At 51.9% G+C, this 21,826-nt stretch overlaps 1 protein-coding gene across 2 annotated transcripts in view; it reads left to right on the top strand.

Moving 5' to 3' along the window:
- ANKH (ANKH inorganic pyrophosphate transport regulator) overlaps positions 1-20,949 on the top strand; it is a 141,850-nt gene extending 120,901 nt beyond the window's left edge. For both annotated transcript variants that reach the window (XM_077353333.1, XM_077353334.1), the window contains 2 exons: positions 2,837-2,936; positions 13,707-20,949. In XM_077353333.1, coding sequence (XP_077209448.1) covers positions 2,837-2,936; positions 13,707-13,823 — 217 coding nt within the window. In that variant the 3' untranslated portion in view covers positions 13,824-20,949. The remainder of the gene's footprint in view (positions 1-2,836; positions 2,937-13,706) is intronic.
- Positions 20,950-21,826: the final 877 nt, after the last annotated feature.

The raw sequence follows: 21,826 nt of genomic DNA, 5'->3' as shown, positions 1-21,826 counted from the left end.
CTGCCGCGCGTGCGGCAAGCAGAAGCTTGCGGACCGCTGCTCTAGAGTGGTCTTTTTTAATTGTTTTATACCATGGGGCTGATTGTGATAGCAGAATTGAAGAGTGATCAATCAATGAATCAGCTTTGAGCACCCAATCACGTACATCAGAGATATTGGCTGATTTATGCAGTAGGTCGTCTGGTATGGTATCGCGTAAAAGAATGGAGCTAAAGAAGTCAGACCGAGTCCTGTCTTTGCTCAATAAGAGCTTAAAACTTAGATGGCTGAAAGAATCTGGTTTGGTTGTTGTGTCTTTCTTCCAAGATTTCAGAATAGCTAAGTGGGCACGGGCTTTGAGTGAGGGGAAACCAAGCTCTGCCCTCACCAGGGCTGCAGGAGACCCTTTCGGAAGAGCCAGGATACGTCTAAAAAAAAAGTTCTGAATGGGTTCCAAGCTGTTGGTTATTTGTTCTTTCCAGCCCCAGATGTCGATGCCATATAGTAGTTGAGGAATGACATTGGCTGCAAAGTGTCAAGCGCTGACAAAACTCACAACCAAAACTTCTATAAGAAGAAAGCTTTAATTGGCAGTAGATCAGATCACTATAACGTTCAAAGTCAAATCTGTTCGATACAAGAACCGCAGGCACTTATCAATTCTTTTCTCCCGCCCAAAACTTGAGCGTTCCCAAGGAAGGGGAACCCCTCACCCAGGTGCCATCCCAGGCTTCCTGCCAAGGTGTTGAAGTTAGCGCGGCTTTGGTCAGGCCGGCGCCTCAGGCTAGCTGATAAGCTGTTTACAGGAACCGGGCAACATTGTTTCACAGTAGGGAGAATATGCAGTGTGAAAATGCAAGGATCAAAGCAATGGGGAATCAAAGGAAAACTACAAGCAGGGGTTTTGGTTACATGGGAACCTTTTGGTTACATGGGAACGTTCCAGCAAAGGCACAGCACAGACACAGCATACAAGATGGAGTCAGACAGGTTCACTGAATAGTAATCATGGCAGAGAGCAGGGACTGATCCTGACACAAAGAGCTTTAGAGCTGGGTCAAATAGAAACCCTCCCCTGGTGTAGTAAAATCTCAGAATGGCTCCAATGATTTTTAGACCAGAGGACTTTATAGTTGCAAGGTGGGCATTCCAGTTTAGGGTCTTACTGTAAGTGATTCCAAGATATTTAAATGTACTGCACTGTTCTATAGGAATATTGTGTATGCTCCAAAGAAATTTTTTTGGTCTTTTCCTAAAAACCATAATTTTTTTTTGCATAGTTGATGGAGAGGGACTCTTCCTTACAATAAGTACCCAAGTTGTTAAGTAGCCTTTTCAGACCAACTCTTGTAAGGGAAACCAGGACCATGTCATCTGCATAAAGCAGAATAGAAACCTTTTGCTGACCAACAGAAGGGGGTACAAATTCTGGGTCTTTGCACTATATCATTGATGTAAATATTGAAAAGCAGAGGGGATAATACACAGCCCTGCTTTACCCCTTTCCTTACTACAATTTCTTTAGTTAGAGAGCCTGAAGCACCTACCCTAATTTTTGTGTGGGTGCCTGAGTGTAGTTCATGCATCAGAAACAGTAGGCGTTTATCGATGTTAGTTTCCCTCAACTTTGACCAGAGTCTGTCTCTGTCGATGGAATCAAAAGCTGAGGCTAAATCAATGAAAGCTGCATATAGAGCTCTCGTAGAGCCTTCCATGCTGGAATAAGCTAAATAATAGAGGGTTTGACAGTGGTCCATGGTAGAATGGCCTCTTCCCTCTGTCCCTGACCTTGGAGAAAGGAGACCAAACATTGCAGGGTTGACCCCTGAATCCTCAGGAGCTCATGATCTACAATGTCAAACACTGCTGTGAGATCAAACAACCCACAGAGCACTGACTCACCTCAACTGAGCTGCCTCCAGAGGCCATCTGTAAGAGCAAACACAGCTGCTCTTTCCACCCCCGGGGTCCAGAACTGCCGCTGCCCACGCAGCCATCTTCTCCAGAAACGCAAGGAGGAGACCTGGCTGTCGCAGGCGGAATCCTCTGGATCAAGCAATGGTTTCTTAGCAGAGGCTGGACCACTGCCTCCAGGAAGGGCCACAAAGATAGGGAGAGATTTATCATTTCCTGATGAAGAGGTCTCCTGATCTTCTCCTTGTCCACTCTCAGGAGCCACAAGGGTCAGGGGTCCAAGGGGCAAGTGGTCAGTTGCCTTGACCTACATCCGTTAGGGATAGTCCCTAAAGCTATCCAAAGCCACCCCCAGAGTCAGCCAAGAGGCCTGTAGTTTATTCACTGTATCAAGAGTTGCTTGGGGGGAGCCCCAAGGTTCTTTCTACAAAGAATCTCCCAGGTGCCTCACAGCTCATGCCCAGGTGTTTGGACTGCCTCCTCCCAGGGCTGTCAGGGATCGAATGATTCTAAATCTCTGAGCTGAGCGGATGCACTGGCAGCCATGAAGTGTTTTCTCCTCACGACTTTCCCAGGCCTCCCCTAAGATGTTCTTGATGCTTCGTCCAAAGTCAGACCACTAACTGGTGGTGGGAGAAAAGGGCGGCCTTAACCCCCCCCCCCCCACACACACACACACCTGCATTTTCCAGGGGTCTCGTTCCCATGTGCTGAGCCTGAAAGATACATGTTTCTCCTTTCAGACGAAAATGGGAGGGCTGCGTGTAGCACATGCTCCTGATGCACAAGACTGTAACTGTGTGGAAAGTTTTGTTTTGTTTTCATACCTGTGCCAATTATACGTCTGCTTCCCTGTTGCTGGAGCCTGGATGGTGGCTGCACGGTTCTCCAGGCTAACCGCGGCTTCTCTTCTCTTCCCTTCTCTTCCCTCCGCTGTGCTTAGGGTCCACGGGGCCACCCTAGGAGTGGGGTCCCTGCTGGCTGGTTTTGTGGGGGAATCCACCATGGTCGCCATTGCAGCCTGCTACGTCTATCAGAAAGAGGTAAGTGGCAACTGGCACAGAGAGGGGAACTCTGCAGGTGGCTTGCCTAGCGGCTGAAGTTAAAAGGAATCTGCCTTGAAGTCTAGGAATATGAATCCAGACTACTCACTGGAGGCCTGTTTTTTATTATTTTATTGGCTCCTACCTTGATTTTATTGCTGTCTAGTTAACTGCTGGCTTTTTACATGGTTCCATACGGTCGTGGCCTGTGCTAGGGGATGACTCCTCAGGAAGCTTTGCTGACATCTGCTCTAGTTTACACATCGGCAGGGTTTTCCTCCTTTCGTTAATCATTATCTTTTCTTTATTGAACATTTTGGTGTTTGATCCTACAAACTGAGCTGAACCACTTGGGTTTGAGTCAAGAAGGACGGACTGTAAGCGTTGATTTCTGCCCCTTTGGACTGGCTCCCATGTCTGCCTACCCAGCTGTCCTTAGCAGCATGGTGTGGAGTGAGGAAGCAGAGAGAAGCTTTACTCCCCCTCCTGTGCCACTAGAAGCAGACAAGAGGAAGTTTTTCTTCTTCAGACAGTGCATAATTCAGCTGTGGAACTCGCTGCTCCAGTGTGCGGAAAGCTTTAATGGGGCAAATGCATGGAGGTGGGGTCTGTCTGTTGGTGTGCACCTGACCTAGAGGCAGTGTCCCTCATCACAGTAGTCCTGGGAAGCTGGGGAGGGGGGTGCTGAGGTTGCACTCACCCTGGGGGTAGCTGGTCAGCTGCGGCATGAACAGAACGCTTGGAGGGCCCTCAGCCTGATCCAGCAGGGCTCTCCTGATGTCCTCACCCCAGCCTCTTAAGGGGCTGACTTCAAAGCCAGCAGTGTGAGTCATCTTGTATGAAACTGACGCGCCCCTCTTTCCCTGCAGGGGCCACCAACTAAAGAAAGGGGTCTCAATCACAGAAAAGGGATTAGTCAAGGAGGAAGGGAGCCAGGATCAGAGGCACGCTAATGTATTAATGTAGTCCAACCAGTAGTAGATGAACAGGTGAAATGAATACAGGCACAAGGCAACACCTGTGCACTCACTTCCCAAAACAAGGCTGCAGACTATGGATTTGCTTCAGTATTTTAAATGTGCATTTCTAAATGGTGGTATTTGTTTACTAATCAGTACTATACATTTCAAAATATTAATACGTAAGTACAGTATCAGACAAGCAACCAGTTAATGCTGTGTTTACAGGTATTCTTTGTCAGCAATAATAATTTTCAAATTATAATTCATGCTATATTATAGAGAGTTTCATACAACAGATAAATTTGGGAGCCATTTGAATTTTTTGACTGTGAAGAACCCTGTATTGGAAATTATTATTGCTGATGAAGAATACTTTGAAACACAGCTGTGAGAGTCCAGCCAATTGCTCCCAGCAAGCAAACTTTGTTGAAGAAAATCTCTTTATTGAAGATACATTGATGCTAGCACCTCTAAATCCTTGCTAAGATTAAACACCATTGCTCTGCTTTAACCTCTACCCCCTGGGTCTCCCTCACACCTTCCTGTTTGGGCACAAAACTCGACCTATAGTCAGGCCAGAAACACACAACTGGTGCCTCCTGCCCCAAGGTCAGGGAGAGAGATGACACATTCTCAGTTATCAGAGCTTTACAGTTGGAATGTCTGGTGCAGACTACACTACTCTAATCCAGCTGTAATTCACACCTAAGACATTCAGTTACACAGAATGAAAAGCAGAGAGAAAACAACAAATGGCAAAAGCAGGAATACATGGTATTGACTATAGCGTTAACCGATTGCTTGTCTGATATTGCATTCGTTTTTCATGTCTACATTTTTAGTAGTGACTAGGGGCAAAGCCTGTTGTATCCAGGAATACAACGGGCGCTAGAGCTTGGCGGTGGGAACAGGAACGGGAAACGTTGAATGTGGGGGGTTGAATGTGTGTGTTGTGTGGGAGGTTGTGGTGGCATGGTGGCAAATGAGGGCATGGGTGTGGAGATATGGGTGTCAAGAACCTGTGGTGTGGAATGTTCGTTGAGTGTGGGAGAGGACTGACCTTTGGGAATTGTGGCATAGTGGTTACAGATGAGCTCTCCAGAGCCATGTCCTCAGATACGTGAAGGGAAAATCAGACTGGAGACTCTTCTTACATGACAACCAATTCCTCTCAGTTCTGCGTCATTTCCCTTCTTGTGTGAATTAGGCAACAAACACTGAAATGTCCCCATGCCCTAATACACATGGGGTAGTCACAGTATACAGGTGTCCATCCTGATCCTTCTGTCTCCATTTTTTCACTGTTGATAAAATGTTATGTCCCCACATGCTTCTTTCATGGTTGCTCCTTAAAAGAAGAAGAAATTGATTTTTGTACCCTGTTGCTTACTACCCAACAACAAGTCTCAAAGCGGCTTACAAACACCTTTTCCCTTCATCTCCCCACAATAGACAACCTGTGAGGGATGTGGGGCTGTGTGTCGTGGTTCGGTCCTTGGTGGCTTGGGAACCGGACCGAACCCCGCCATCAGAGGCGTCCGCGATCACGGAGGTAGGGCATGGTGATCACAGGCAAGCCGGCAGCTGGGCGCCCCACCCGATCGTTGAGGTGGCAATGGCCGCTAAAGAACCTCAATGTCCCCCTCCACCTTTTGACAAGGGCCCGGAGATGGCCCTTTGTTCCAGGAAAATGGGCCATCAGGAACCCCGGAAAACCTCGCATATGTGCATGAGTCATGATTGTATCAGCATGTTCCCTCCGCAAGTACTGGGTGGGGCAATACAGCCTAAGGAGGTGGGTTTTGTATAAAAGAGAGCTTCCACCTGGAGTTCGGTGGAAGCTCTTACTCCATACCAGCGGACTCCACGTTGCTGAAATAAAGCTTGTTCCTGTTGTATCGTTCACCAGGCCTGGCGTGACGTTTTCTTCAAAGGGGCACCCTGTTTTTTCAGTTAGCAAGCGGGTCCCCGACATCGTAAGAGCTTCCACCGAACTCCAGGGTCGGCATCGCATCCGAGCGCTTATCGGGACGGATCCAGAGATGGCGTTTTCAAGCAACGGGGCGGTCTCGACCCCCACGAACCCCGGGAACATGAGTTTAATGTCCCCGGGAGACTTCCTCCGAAAATCGGGGGGCCAGGAGCAGCTGTCCGGGACCCCGAGACCCTCGGCAGCGGCGGCCAAGGGAAGGCGCCGGGCCATGGGGTTCCCAAGCACGGCGGGGAGCGCGCCGAGGTCTGGGGGGTTGGCCCCAACCTGGGACACCCAGCTGAGGCAGGCGCTTCGCCCGGTAAGACCTGAGGAATCCCTAGAGGACCTGCGGCGGGCCATGGCGGACTTGGCCAGGCGCTTGCAGGCAGCTGAAGCCCGTGAGCAAGCTCGGGCCGGGCCCGGAGGGACTGGTAATACAACGGCGGAGGGGATCGCGTCGAGTGAGGACGCCTCCAGCGACGAGGACGAGCCCGGCACTGGTGAGCGGGCCCCGGACCCCGACCCGGAGCAGTTTTCAGTCCCGAGTAGGCGAGACGGCCAGCGGAGAGGCGAGACAGCAGAGGATCTCGGGGGAGCGGGTGAGCCGACGGGGCGGCGAGAGCCGGACCAACGCAGGAGCGACGTGCAAGGCAGGGAGCGGCACGGCGTCGTTGGGCAAGTTGGTAGCCGGTGGAGCGGAGCAGGACGAGACGGCGGACGCCGAGAATCCCGGATCCGGAGGGGGTCGGACTACTCTCCAAAACGTTCCCCCCCAGAGCTTAAGGCGCGTTTCGACGGGACGCCGGACGACCTCCCGCAGTTCCTCCTCCACGCGCTGACGCATGCCCGGAGGTATGGAGACCGGTATGAGGACTCCGAGGACTTGGTCTGGGGGGTGGCCTCGTGTCTCCAGGGCAAGGCGGGTCAGTGGTACCTGGGGTTGGCCGAGCGCGGCGACCCGGCAACTCGGGACCTGCAGGACTTCGTGGTCGCGCTCCGCCGACGATTCCAGGACCCCCAGGCTGAGGACAAGGCAAAGAGTCGGATCAAGGGACTTCGACAGGGTACTAGGGGGGTTATGGACTATATAGACATTTTCCGGAGGGAAGCAGGCAAGGTGTTCCCCTGGAACGAGGAGACCCAAATCGAGTACTTCCGGGAGGGCCTTAACCCGAAGCTCAGGGAATGGGCCGTGATCAAGGGGACGGAAGAAGATCTGTCTACACTGGAGGGGTGGTGTTTTGTGGTCGCCAAGCTGGAAGCCAGCCTGGGTTGGGCCGCCGCACCCCCCCGGGAGGCCAAAGGCGGGTCAGCCGAGGCGCCGAGACCGGGCCCCGACAACTCTCGCCCCAAACGACCCCCGAACCCCGAGCGGGAAAGGAGACGCCGGGAAGGACTGTGCCTGAAATGCGGGGGGTCAGGACATTTCGCAGCAGCGTGCCAACGGCAAGGGGGGGAGGACCGCGGGCTCTCCCAGGGGGGAGGTGCGACACGCCCCCAGCAGGCACGCCGGGCGGAGGACCTCCGCAACGAACCGGGAAGCGCCCAGGCGACGGGAAACGGCCAGGACCTGCTGTAGACGGCGCCGGGCAGCAGGTCCCGCGGTGCGAGGGAAAACCCCTACAGCATGAGACGCGACCTCCGAACGTGGTAATTTTAGAGCTCCGGAACCCGGAGAACGGACTAAGTTGGGTGGGGGAGGCTCTTTTGGACTCTGGATGCGACCACAGCATGGTCCACCCCCAGATAGCCCGGGCTTTGGGGCTACCGAAGCGCATTCGGAAGGTTCCCCTGGTTTTCGTCCAGATGGACGGCAGCCCGATTCAGGGGGGACCTTTCGGGGAGGAGGTGGGTCCTATCGCCATCCACATAGGGGACCACCAAGAGCTGCGGTGGCTGATCCAGGTCCCCGTAGCGGGATATCGGGCGGTGTTGGGCCTGGATTGGCTGAAGGAACACAACCCCGTGGTGGACTGGCGGGCGGGGACCCTGAAGTTCGACTTGACGGTGGGTGCACGGCATCGGGTCCCCCACGAGAATTCCAGCCACAAGAGGACGGCGGCGCGTCCCAGGGGAGCGGCGGCGGCGCAGCAGGAGAAACCAGAGCCCGAGGTCCCGCCAGAGTACCGAGACCTCGCAGCCGTTTTCAGCGAGCGGGAAGCGGACGAGCTACCCCCACACCGCCGCACGGACTGCGCTATCAACATCCCAGAGGGGGCGGTACTGCCCAAAGGGCGCATCTACAAAATGAGTGAGGGTGAGCTCAAGGACCTCCGGGAGTTTTTGGGAAAAAATCTGGCCCGAGGTTTCATCCGGCCCGCTTCCAGTCCCATGGGAGCTCCAGTCTTGTTCGTCCGGAAAAAGGATGGGTCCCGACGGCTGTGCCAGGACTACCGGGGCCTCAACGCCATCGCAGCGGGGAACGCTTACCCCCTCCCGCTGATCCCGGATTTGCTGGCCCGGCTGGGCAAAGGGACTCTGTTCACTAAGCTGGACCTAAGGGAGGCGTACTACCGGGTACGCATCCGGGAGGGGGATGAGTGGAAAACAGCGTTTAACTGTCAATTGGGACAATTCGAATTTAAAGTGATGCCGTTCGGTTTAAGCGGGGCACCTGGGGTTTTCATGAGTCTAATTAATGAGGTGTTGCAGGACCTTCTGTTTCAGGGGGTGGTTGTTTATTTGGATGACGTCCTGATCTACAGCCAAGATCCCCAAGAGCACGTGACCCTGGTGAGGGAGGTGTTAAAGCGCCTGCTGGCAAACCACCTATACGTGAAGCTGGCTAAGTGCGAATTCCACCGTCCCTCCCTGGACTATTTGGGCTACCGCATCTCAGCCCAGGGCATAGCTATGGGCCCCGAGAAGGTGCAGGCGGTGCTGGCCTGGGAAAGGCCCCGCACCCGGAAACAGCTACAAAGCTTCCTGGGGTTTGCTAACTTTTTTAGAGGCTTCATCCCCAGATACTCCTCCGTAGTGGCTCCCCTCACGGACTTGCTAGGTACCAAGGGGAGAGGTCCTCGCGCCACGCGGCCCAGCGCAGCGCTCGGCTGGAATGAGAAATCGGAGGCAGCGTTCCTGGCCCTCAAGCAAGCTTTCGCGTCTGAGCCCACGCTACTGCACGTCGACCCAACCCAGCCGATGGTGGTACAAGTCGACGCCAGCGACGCAGCAGCCGGGGCGGTTCTCCTGCAGCGAGACAAGGCGGGACAGCTGAGGCCGGCGGCCTACCTCTCACGAAAATTCGCCGAAACGGAGCGGAACTGGTCTACCTGGGAGAAGGAGGCGTTTGCGATTAAGTTCGCCCTCACCGAATGGCGGCATTGGCTGGAGGAAACAGAGGAGCCGTTCGAGGTCTGGACAGATCACAAGAATCTGGAGGCGCTCCGGCAACCGCGATCCCTGAACGCCAAGCAGATGAGGTGGGCGGAGTTCTTTTCGCGGTACAATTTCAAGCTTGGTCACATCCCCGGCAAAGAGAATTTCCTCGCGGACGCCCTCTCCCGTCTGCCGCATCATGGGGAGGGGTACGCTCCCTGCACCAGGTCTGTGTTTGGTGAGGAGCAGCTGGGACGGGGGGTCGTCACTAGGCGTCGGGCCAGGGGGGAATGGGAGCCCGACCCGGCGACCGCCCCGCTCCGAGACCGCCTAGTGGCAGCCTACGGGACAGACGAGGAGCTGGCTGAGCTCCGGGACTCTTTGATTTTGGACTCCGGTCTCTGGCGGAGGGGGGAGGCTGTCTACGTCCCGGAAGGGCTACGACGGGAAGCCCTCAGCCTCTGCCACGATGCTAAGACCGCCGGGCACTTCGGTTTCGTAAAATCCTGGAAGTTGGCCCGGCGGCGGTTTTGGTGGCCCAGTCTGCGGCGGGACACAAAAGCTTACGTCAGTGGTTGTCCTGTCTGCCTGACCTGCAAGCCGGGGGTTGGCAAGCCGAAAGGTCTGCTGCACCCGCTCGAGGTCCCGACCCGGCCGTGGTCAGTGATCTCCATGGACTTTATAACAGACTTGCCTCCCAGCAAGGGGAAAACGGTGATCTGGGTGGTGGTAGATCTATTTTCCAAACAGGCCCACTTCATTCCTTGCGCCAGTGTCCCCAGTGCTTCACAGTTGGCTCGGATGTTCCTGGATCACGTGTTCCGACTGCACGGGCTGCCGGACAAGGTGATTTCCGATCGGGGCTCACAATTCGTGTCCCGGTTTTGGCAAGCTTTCCTGCGCCTGTTAGACATCGAGCAAGGGCTGAGCTCCGCTTACCACCCCCAGACGGACGGGCAGACCGAGCGGGTTAATCAAGTACTGGAGCAGTACTTGCGGTGTTTCGGTTCCTATCATCAAGACACCTGGGTGCCCCTGCTCCCCCTGGCCGAGTTCGCGTACAACAACGCAGACCACAGCAGCACGGAGATGTCGCCTTTTGCCGTCGTCTACGGGACAGACCTGAGACACTTCCCGGAGCTTGGAGAGGTCCCCGCCCGGGAATCGGCCGACCTTCGCGAGTGGGGGAAGCGTGCCGGGAGCTGCTGGAAGTCGCTGCAGGAGCAGCTCCACAAAGTCAAGGCAGCGCAGAAAGAGGACGCCGACCGGAAGAGACGACCAGCTGAGGAGATCCGACCGGGGGATCGAGTTTACCTTTCCACCCGGAACCTACGGTTGAATTTGCCCAGCAAGAAGCTAGGCCCTCGGTTTTTGGGGCCTTTCGAGGTCTTGGCCCCGATCAACGAAGTTTCGGTCAAGCTCAAGCTCCCCAAGAACCTCCGGCACATCCATCCCGTCTTTCACGTGAGCCTTCTAAAAAAAACTCCGGACGGTGACGTTTGGCACCCCGTGTTTTCCCCGCCAGCGCCCGAGGTCCTGCCGGGGGGGGAGCACCACGAGGTGGCGGATATCCTGGACTCTAGACTCCACAGGGGGAAGTTGCAGTACCTCGTGGAATGGAAGGACTTCGCTTTGGGGGACCGGGAATGGGTCTGGGCAGCGGACGTCCTTGCGCCCCGACTCACTGAACGTTTCCACAAGCGGTATCCTGGCCGTCCCGGGGGGTTGGAGAATGGACCTTTGGGGGGGCAGAATGTCGTGGTTCGGTCCTTGGTGGCTTGGGAACCGGACCGAACCCCGCCATCAGAGGCGCCCGCGATCACGGAGGTAGGGCATGGTGATCACAGGCAAGCCGGCAGCTGGGCGCCCCACCCGATCGTTGAGGTGGCAATGGCCGCTAAAGAACCTCAATGTCCCCCTCCACCTTTTGACAAGGGCCCGGAGATGGCCCTTTGTTCCAGGAAAATGGGCCATCAGGAACCCCGGAAAACCTCGCATATGTGCATGAGTCATGATTGTATCAGCATGTTCCCTCCGCAAGTACTGGGTGGGGCAATACAGCCTAAGGAGGTGGGTTTTGTATAAAAGAGAGCTTCCACCTGGAGTTCGGTGGAAGCTCTTACTCCATACCAGCGGACTCCACGTTGCTGAAATAAAGCTTGTTCCTGTTGTATCGTTCACCAGGCCTGGCGTGACGTTTTCTTCAAAGGGGCACCCTGTTTTTTCAGTTAGCAAGCGGGTCCCCGACACTGTGAGAGGTCTGAGAAAACTGGGAATGGGCCGCAGTGACCCAGCAGGCCTCAGGTGTCTCAAAGCATCTTCCAATTGTCTTCCCTTCTTCCTCCCTTAGCAGACTCCCAGTGAGGGAGGTGGGGTAGAAAGCTTCACATGAAAGCTGGCAACCCTAAGAGAAGGTCTCTGTGTGCACAGCAGTCTTGACCTTAGTAAAGTTTTTTATACCAGCCATTTACTTGTTCGCTATTTACAGTTTCAGCTTGTAAATATTCTTCATTTAGATCTTCCTGCAATTTCCAGACTCACAGGACTGATGCTGGTCTGTCTGTCTGCGCCCCAGAATACAAAGAGTTGCTGGTAAGGGCTGGCCATAGCCCATAGCCCAGGAGGGATACATGTGCACCACTCCCTCCCAACTGCAGTCTGCAAGCCTCGACCATAGTCTCTAGATCACTGTTCATCTCTAGATTATAATGGTCAGCTCTGCAGGCAAAAATGGCTCCTTTGAAGGCTGGACTCTGAGGCATTATTCAATTTTGAAGTCCCACCTCCAAACCTCCAGGAATATTTCCAATCCGGGGGTAGCCAACCAGCAGGTGGGGCCTGGAATGGTTCTGGAATTACAGCTCATCTGCAAAGTATAAAGAGCAGCTCCCCAGGCATAAAGGGCTACTTTGGACGGGGTTGTGGTAGAGAAGAAACATTTAAGGCTTCCCACACAGGTTGTTGTTGAATTGAAAGACTTGAGGCCTACTGCACAGGGTTGTTGTGCAGATGAAACAGGAGACAACAGAACCTCCGCAACATCATCTAGTTTTGTCTGCAGAATAATGCTCTGCAGTATTCCTCAAAACTGCAGAGAGTGGCTTGGCTGTGTGTAACCTCTGGCCAGAGCAGTATTTTAAGTGAGAAGGGGCTTTTCTGTGGCCTCCCTGTCAGGCAACTGTTTGGCAGAAGGAGAAAGTTCCCCCCCCCTCAAAAGGAATGCCCTCAGGCTCCCCTGCGTTGCTCTCAGAAATGCCTCTCTCCCCTCAGTCAGGGACTGTCTGTTGGACATGACAGTTAGGACAGCCCTGGGCTGGCACAGCCTGTCCAAGCCTCCGTTCTCACCCCCTCAGTGGCCTTACTGACCTCCTCTCCCTGCGGTGGTCAGGGGCAGACTGGCAGTGATGTCTCCAGATTGCCCCTGGCTGGGCTGGGTGGGCGGGCCCTGTCAGAACTTTAGCCCAATGATTGGGCCAAAGTCCTGAGTGGGTGTGACCTGTCTGAGGCAGGGCCCAATCAGTACGCACAGGCCACACCCACTCTCTGCGACTTATTATATAACAGCGAGCCCACTGTTACAGATTAGTAAACAAGTACCACTGTTTAGAAACACATGTTTACAATATTGAATCAAATCCATAGTTTGTAGCCTTGTTTTGGGAATTGTTAAGAATGGCAGTGCAAACCGAGGTATGCTTCTGCTACATTTATATGCACACAAACACCTGTGTGCATATGTAGTTTCCTCACCTGTGAAACATAACAAATGAAGTGTGTTTGGGCATACTTCTGAAACGATAAACCTGTGCCTCATCTGTACTTTTCAGGCTGGGCAGGGGGGTGGCAGAGGTTCACATGGCTGAATGATTCCCCAAACTGAGAGCCAGATTAGTGTAGCGGTTAGGAGTGCGGACTTCTAATCTGACATGCCGGGTTCGATTCTGCGCTCCCCCACATGCAGCCAGCTGGGTGACCTTGGGCTCGCCACGGCACTGATAAAACTGTTCTGACCGGGCAGTGATATCAGAGCTCTCTCAGCCTCACCCACCCCACAGGGTGTCTGTTGTGGGGAAAGGAAAGGGAAGGCAACTGTAAGCCGCTTTGAGCCTCCTTCGGGTAGGGAAAAGCAGCATATAAGAACCAACTCTTCTTCTTCTTCTTCTTCTTCTTCTTCTTCTTCTTCTTCTTCTTCTTCTTCTTCTTCTTCTTCTAAATAAATAAATAAATAAATAAATAAATAAATAAATAAATAACTAACAAATTAAGACACACACATACACCCTCACCCCCATACTGTGGGATGTCAGGAAGCAACATGCTACCCTAGCTTTCTCCCTGGCATCTTGTTGAAGGTTGTTGTGGAGGAGCATTTGTTCAGATGAGCCACAGTCCAGAGGGGTACAGCCTGGATGCTCGTGGGTCTCTGCAGGGAGAACTGGAAGTCAGAGTTTCCTTGATTTCAAATCCAGCCTGAGTGCTAGTTGCCTGCCCCATTGCTTTTTTTTCTCCATCTCCCAGAAAAAGAAGAGGAACGACAATGAGACAGCCACCGAAGGTGAAGACTCAGCAATGACTGACATGCCTCAGACAGAGGAAATGACGGACATCGTAGAAATGAGAGAAGAGAATGAGTGACAGATTGGGTGTGACTGTTCTCTGTAGGACAACTGGAAGCATCTTCTCTTATACTTTCTTTGGTTTATTTTTAATAAAGAGGCCTTGCTGCCAGAGGCTTCAGATAACGAATTCCCTAGCATACCAAGGATGCCGACACGGACGAGAGGCTTAGAGGAATCATCTCTCCTTCCTCTTCTTCAGCCGAACTTCTGCTCTCCCACCTGCCAAGTCCAAGGCTGCCGTGCAGTAGAGGGAAGCTCCTTGTTTGGGCAGCCTCTCCCCACTTCCACCAAAGTCCTGCTGTTCATTTATGGGCCCCGTTGCCGTCCTCGCAGCCTCCTCGATGCTTCCCCTCATTAACGAATGATTGAAAATGCAACATTTGACAAAAATTAGCTTTATTTTACTGGCTTGAAAAAGACTTTGTTGATATGTATCATGGCAGACTCTGAGTTGAGCTTTCTCATCATTCAATGTGATGTCCTGTATCCTGCTACGAAACTAGGTACTGAGGCAGGAGTCAAGGAAAAAGTAAAGAATAGACAACATCAAACAGACCAGGATAAACACAAGCAAAACTTTCCTGCTTAGGAGTTTGTTGTATCACCTGAGACACAGAAGGCTTTTAAATATCTGGTGTCTGAGCTGGGAACCTTACAAATGTTTTCCAAAAAATATTATGGGCATTTAAATTGGAGGCTTTTCGTAGAATATTGCTGTCCCACCTGAAGCCCTTTCTTGAGACGCCTTCTGTCCCGCTGCCCGACTGGTGTGCAGGACGTGGCACTGAGACGTGGTGTAAGAAACGCCTTCTCAAAGGGAGTTTCCTCAAAGGAAGATGACAGAAGGAAAAAATCCACTAATATTTAAACCAAAGTTCTAATCCAGTGATTTGAAAGTGTGGCTGTTTGTATTGTCTGTTCCAATATATACTTGCTATTTTATACAGAGAATATCGTGGCATATCCATTTGAGGCACAGGGCTGTTGCTTCGGCCCTTCCCAAAGGCTGAACAGCGTCCAAACAAAACAAAACAAGACACACCTGAGGCCCGTGTTTCACAATCAAAGATCCTCAATGGGATGTGGAAAGGAAGGATCCAAGGGATAAGCGATACACCCATCAGCAAGGCAGGTGTGCATGGCCTGCCATTTGATGACCAAATGTCCTTCTGTACGGGTGGTCCTTGGTGGGCAGAGGGCTTGAGGCTCCTCTGGGGCTCTCAGCTGTAGGTACGGCTGTAGGACTAGGTTGTGCAATTGGGTTTCAACCGTGGCCGTGGCCATGGGCTTTGCCCTCTCCTGGCCTATGCTTGTACACTACCCTGCTGACTCCAGTGCACTGCAAGTAGCCATGAAAAGGGGACAGGACAGCTTGGGCATCAGTGACCATACAGGCCCTGGCTGTGGTCATGTCACGGGTTTGAATCCTAAATGAAATGTCGGGTGGGGGGGGATTTCAAGATTTCTTTAGCTAAATTATATTTTTCTATATGCTTTAGAAGGTAAAAATTATTTAATTTTGCACAAATCCATTTCTAGATTTCTAGAGCTAGTAGCTTAGCATAGATGGAATCTTTCAAAATAAAATGGCAATCCTCTATCAATATATGTGTATATATACACATGTAAGTGTATAAATATATATATTGTATATTCTGTGTAATTTATTTGAGGCGGCGGTAAATTTCTTATTTTTCCAAAGCTCAGTAAAAAATTTCTAATACAATCCCAGGCTTGCTTGTGTGCTGAAACCAAGTCAGAAGAAGCGTCCTGCACTGGGAAGTGTCCCCTCTCAGCTTTGCACTTGCACAGATAATGTGATAATGAATCCATTAGCAGTGGGGGAGGCTTGTGGCTATTAGTTGAGACTGGGGACGACTCCACAGTCAAACCTGGTGCTTTGAGAATGCCGGCTGGACTGTGTTTGCCAGCCCAGGTTTTAAGGAGCCCCAGGCAAGCTGACCTCAGGAAGGCCACACCCACTAAAACCAGCTCCTCCTCCTCCTCCTGCTCCTCCTGAGCAGCATGTGTGCACACACCCCCCCGCCCCCCCCCCCCGCTGCCCGTCCTTGCTGGTTGGCAGGCAGGAAGGTAGAGCACTGGGGGTGTTGCTCTGACTCTGCAGGAAGAGGGAGGAACCAGGTGGCAGCGTGGGGCACCAAGAAAGGGTGTGCCCACCCACTTGTGCCCTCTGGAGAACAAAGGCAGGCTGCGGTGGCAGCTACTGTGCCAGGAGCTAGCAGGGAGGCCTCACCAACAAGCACCCAGTGATAGCCACACCGGGTGCCATCCCAATGGTGTGAGGCGTGTATGAAGGCAGGATTGGTGACATGAACCAGGACTCTTAATGGCTGGTTTTCGTTTGTGCCATCAAGTTACAGTCGACTTCTGGGGAGCCCTGTAGAGGTCTGAGGGCCAGAGTCATTCAGAGGTCATTGCCTGCCTCTGTGCAGCAACCTGGGCTTCCTCAGTCGCATCCCGCCCAGGTCGGGCCCTGCTTGTTTCCGGGTTCAGATGGGATCAGATAGCCTGGGCTATCCAGGCCAGGGCAGGGGCTCAATGGGGGGGGGGGTCTAAATCCCGGGGATTTTGCACAGTAGAAGCAAAGGAGAACAATGGCGCTCTGAAGTTTCCAATGCTCTGACCACATGGCCCTGACGGTGCGTGTATTGTGTCACCTCCTCTGCGTGTGTGGAGGCACTTGTGCACAGGGGCCTCCACAAATGCCCTTCGCCTGGCTGTGCACTTGGGCGCCTTGGATTTCTTTTGAAAGGAGAGTAGTTTCATTGTGATGTTACTTCTGGTATGTCTTTAGAAATGTATGCTGCAGTATATTTATTTTGGCTTGGAGCCATAAAAATATTAAAACTCCAGTATTTCAGTGCTTCTTTCTTAGCGAGGTAGATGGAAAATTAGCAGCTTTCTGGTGATGGAGCTGGTTGACATAAGGAAGCTTCAGACGCCATCATATTCAAAGAAAAAATGCTTAATTCCATGCAGATATTACATTATTATTTATTGTTGTTGTTGTTGTTGATTTTGATCTAGCCAGTTTTTTCACTCAGTCTTGCTCCTGATGACCCACCCTCCCCCCCCCCCATGCCCTCTGGCTTTCATGCCTGTGGGTCTCGTGAGCTCCGGCATAGCTCCTCCCTCTTCCCCTGGCGAATACGCTCTTTGGATCCCACCCAATGAACAGAAAGCGCAACACACCAGAGTCTGATCACTGTTGCTGGAGACGTTTAAATGCACAATCAGGAGCTTGCAGATCACATGATGCGGTTGTATGAGCAAACCTTACTTGGTGCAGAGAGTGAATAAAATGTGGAGTGCTCTGATATGACGCTGAGATGGCCACAGGAATAGACTGTTTGCAAGGGGGGTTAGGTGGCTCCTAGCCACGTGGCTGAAAGGAACTCCCCGCATGCAGCGGCAGGGAAGGCCTCAGCCCCTGTGCCCCGTGGCTGGCCACTGTCTGAAACAGGATGCTGGGCTAGGTGGACTGTTCCAGCAGCACTCGTATTCTGAATCTTTGTTTTTCAGTGAACTGAGTATATCCTGACCACGTGCATACTCACAAAGCAGTTCTTTCCCCTCTTTTTGGACTTTTCAGTCCAATATTTGTGAAGTTACGGTATCTGTACAGCTTAACCAGACAAACATGTTTGTGTGCGCACTCTCCAGACGAGAAAACATGCAGACATTTCCTTAATAAAGACCCTAATCTGGCCTGCTATGTACTCCCGGAATAGGTAGAACAATATATGTTACCCGACCAAGCAAACCACATTTCTTTTGATTTGTGTCTGAATGTCATTTGGCGGACTCCTAATCCATTCCAGTGAGCATACAAAAGAAGTAAGACTCAAAGATGAAAAAGACTGTGGGTACCGTGCAGATATTCTGCCTCTAAAAATTGCTACCATATGATACCTGAGCATAATTTAGATGCATAAACTTGTTTATGCTCTGCCATTTAAATATGCAAAGATATACAACACTTTATTTATAGTCATTCAGACCACTCCAGTATATGCTGTGTCACCATAACACATCAACAGGTCCTGTCACACCAACCTGGTTTCCTTTTTTGACCAAGTAACAGGTTTGCTGGATCGTGGAAATTCGGTTGATGTCGTTTACTTGGATTTTAGTAAAGCTTTTGACAAGGTTCCCCATGATGTTCTGATGGATAAGTTGAAGGACTGCAATCTGGATTTTCAGATAGTTAGGTGGATAGGGAATTGGTTAGAGAACCGCACTCAAAGAGTTGTTGTCAATGGTGTTTCATCAGACTGGAGAGATGTGAGTAGCGGGGTACCTCAGGGCTCGGCCCGGTACTTTTTAACATATTTATTAATGATCTAGATGAGGGGGTGGAGGGACTACTCATCAGGTTTGCAGATGACACCAAATTGGGAGGACTGGCAAATACTCCAGAAGATAGAGACAGAGTTCAATGAAATCTAACACAATGGAAAAATGGGCAAATGAAAACAAGATGCAATTTAATAAAGATAAGTGTAAACTTCTGCATCTGGGTCAGAAAAATGAAAAGCATGCCTACTGGATGGGGGATACGCCTCTAGGTAATACTGTGTGTGAACGAGACCTTGGGGTACTTGTGGATTGTAAACTAAACATGAGCAGGCAGTGTGATGCAGCGGTAAAAAAGGCAAATGCCATTTTGGGCTGTATCAACAGAGGCATCACATCAAAATCACAAGATGTCATAGTCCCATTGTATACGGCACTGTTCAGACCACACCTGGAGTACTGTGTGCAGTTCTGGAGGCCTCACTTCAAGAAGGACGTCTATAAAATTGAAAGGGTACAGAGGAGAGCGACGAAGATGATCTGGGGCCAAGGGACCAAGCCCTATGAAGATAGGTTGAGGGACTTGGGAATGTTCAGCCTGGAGAAAAGGAGGTTGAGAGGGGACATGATAGCTCTCTTTAAGTATCTGAAAGGTTGTCACTTGGAGGGCAGGATGCTGTTTCCGTAGGCTGCAGAGGAGAGGAGATGCAGTAATGGGTTTAAACTACAAGTACAACGATATAGGCTAGATATCAGGGGGGGGGGGAATTCACAGTCAGAGTAGTTCAGCAGTGGAATAGGTTGTGAGCTCCCCCTCACTGGCAGTCTTCAAGCAAAGGTTGGTTACACCTTGGATGCTTTAGGATGCTTTGGGCTGATCCTGTGTTGAGCAGGGGGTTGGACTAGAAGGCCTCTATGGCCCCTTCCAACTCTATGATTCTATGATTCCATCATAAAATATTAAATGTATCATTAAGTGATTGTAAAAATTATAAGATCATACGACAATCTGTACAATTCTAAAAAAATACATTATCCTTTAAAAGTACTATGAAAGTTGATGGCCACAGCACAAAATTTAGCAGTGCAGGCAGTAATCTGAGGTTTGCAAATATACTCAGAAGAGACCTCGGAGTAGGTCAGTGGCTTTATGAGCCAGTGTTTCCTTGCTCAGTCCTAAATTCTTTGCTACACCCAGAAAACCCTCCATTTTGGCTGTGTCAAACAATGAGTTTGATCAAGAAGACCGTGCAAGAGGTCCAAGCTTACATGCAGATTGGCCTGGGGCAACTATGGCAACCACAACTGGATGCCAGGGCCTCTGACTTGACTGAACGTGTCTGGGACACAAGGCCTCTCCTGAGGGAGTCAAGAAGCCCCCCGCCGCCAAGCTGTCTCTGGATTCTGTCCTGTAAGCCTCCCAGGAGTCCAAGGAGCCCGAGGCGTGGGCTGGAGGAGAGCAGGGAACCTCCGAGGGTGCCTGTTGGTCAGATGTCCCTGGTCCCTTTCCCCCAGAGCCCCTCTCTGCTTCCTGCCTCACACAGCGGCCGGGTTGATTTGAAGGACCGACAAATAGTCTAATCTAGATCCTGGCTAAATTGTGTCAGCAAAAATGGAAGTAAATTAAATAGCTCACTGGTCTGATTCAGCAGGGCTTCCTGTGCTGCTTGGTTGTTAAAGTTGTTAACCAACTCCCTCTTTGGTCACATCCCTGATCTGAGGGGCCCAATTCTCTCCTCCAAGCAGAAGCGGCTCCATAAAGCCCTGCCCTGGCCACTCCCTCTGAACCGCCTGTGACTCCACCGAGGTGCTGAAGCCTATGAAGCAGAACGGGGATCCTGGAGACACGAACCAGAAAGGTGTAAAGGCACCAGTCAGCGGGTCTGATCTGTAGGATACAGTTGTCTGGCTCAGAATTGTCTGCAATGCATGAATCCCAACAGCACCTGATCTACAAATGGACAGTAAAATTAGCCAATCTGAAATGGGCCATTTATTTTCTCAGCGATAAGATGCACACTGAAAATATACTTGAGGGTGAGTCTTTTTTTTTGGGGGGGGGGGCGGAGCTGTCAACCAGCTGCCAGGCACCCTGGCCGGTTTCTCCCCGCCAAGCTGTTCCCTCTCAGAACCAAACTGGGGATCAGAATAACAAAGCAGAATGTCTCAGACAGTGGGAGATGAAGGGGAGCGAGGCCAAGGACCATCAGGTCTTTCTGCAGCCTGCCGGCTAGTCTTATCCAGATCATCTGTCAGCTTCGCAAGTTGGCAGTCTGCCGTGTCCTGTGGGGCTCTTCCCTTGGCACCTTCCCGCATGGGCTATGAGCCCCAGGAGCCCCTCTCAAATGCCTTGAGAGCCAGAGGGCAAGCCAGGTAGTGCCATGTAAGGAAGAAATCCCACCTTTGCATCCACCAGTCTTTGGTGAGGCAGGCCAGAGGCACGGGCCTTGGACTGTGGATTAGAAGATGCCGATTGTTCTCTGGAGCTATTGAGGGCTGTGAAAGATGCACACAAGGTCCTCAGTGGCTCACAGGGGTTGGGCTGGGCTTTGTTAGTTTGTTTTTACAGTTTCTTCTTGCAACTCTTTCAAAAAGCAGGACCTTTTCAGAGTTATTTCCCCCCCTGACTAGATGGTTCAATCTTTATTAACAGGAATGGTTGTTCCTTACTGTGTATTTGGGGTGAGGGGGTCTTTGCCTTCCTTTTAGAAAGTCTCTTGTAAAATATTCTGCATTGGATGGCTGTCCTTGGGATAAACAAATTGTAGTCCTTATGTCGACTGAATATCCAGTCTCACAGTGATTAAAAACGTTTAAATACTTTCTCACAGAGTGGAATCTAATTGGTAACATCTGGCTTCACAGCCTGGAACCAAAGCGAGCTGCTCCCGGGCCCAACAAGGGAGATGTGGGTGTGGAAGGGCACAGTTGCCGGGGCTGCAGACACGCACCCTTGTTGCAGAGGGCTCCAGCTGAGTGGTTCAGCGTTTGCGACCACAACCACATCTAGAATAGGGCCTGGCATTGTGAGAAGTGCCAATGACATGGCCTTTAACAAGTTCTAAGGCACACTTCATCTTCCATTTCAGAAGTATCCTACATCAGTGGTCCCCAACCTGCGGGCCGCGAAGGCCATGGCGCCGGGCCGCGGCTCCCTCTCCCCGCCCCCCTCCCCCGCAGTAAAAAACTTCCCAGGCTGCAAGCTTGCGGCCCGGGAAGCTTCTTACTGCGGGAGGGCGGGGAGAGGGAATCAGGGCCGGCTGCGCCCATGTGGGTGCGGCCCGATGCGCGGGCGTGGCCCGCAGGTGCGGCCCGATGTGTGGGCGCGGCATGCCCTGCCGGTCCCCAACCTCAGAAAGGTTGGGGACCACTGTCCTACAGTTTACTGATTTGTCTCATCTTTCCGGAAGCCTGCTGAGCAGGGGGGGCCAGATGAAAAATACAAAGAACAGGGGAAGTGGGCGGGGCCAGGCCAGGCTCCTGCCCAGCAGGGAGATTGGCTTTGCCAATTGAAATAGCCCTGTTGTGGTGGCAGCTTCCCCAAAGTGCTGGTCTTGTTCTCTCCCTCTCCTCCTTCCCAGTGTATTTTTTAAAATAATTCTTCCTGCCCCCGGCACTTGAGCTGCTTCTGTGTGTGGCTCTGCCTTTCCCAGTGGCCATTGTGTAGCTGGTGCCACTTCCCATGGGGGCATCTTGTGGCTG

The sequence above is a fragment of the Paroedura picta genome, chromosome 9 (genome assembly GCF_049243985.1).
Source record: "Paroedura picta isolate Pp20150507F chromosome 9, Ppicta_v3.0, whole genome shotgun sequence".
Taxonomy (NCBI): Eukaryota; Metazoa; Chordata; class Lepidosauria; order Squamata; family Gekkonidae; genus Paroedura; species Paroedura picta.
Note: the sequence above shows the minus strand (reverse complement) of the source record. Positions and strands in the feature narration are given on the sequence as shown.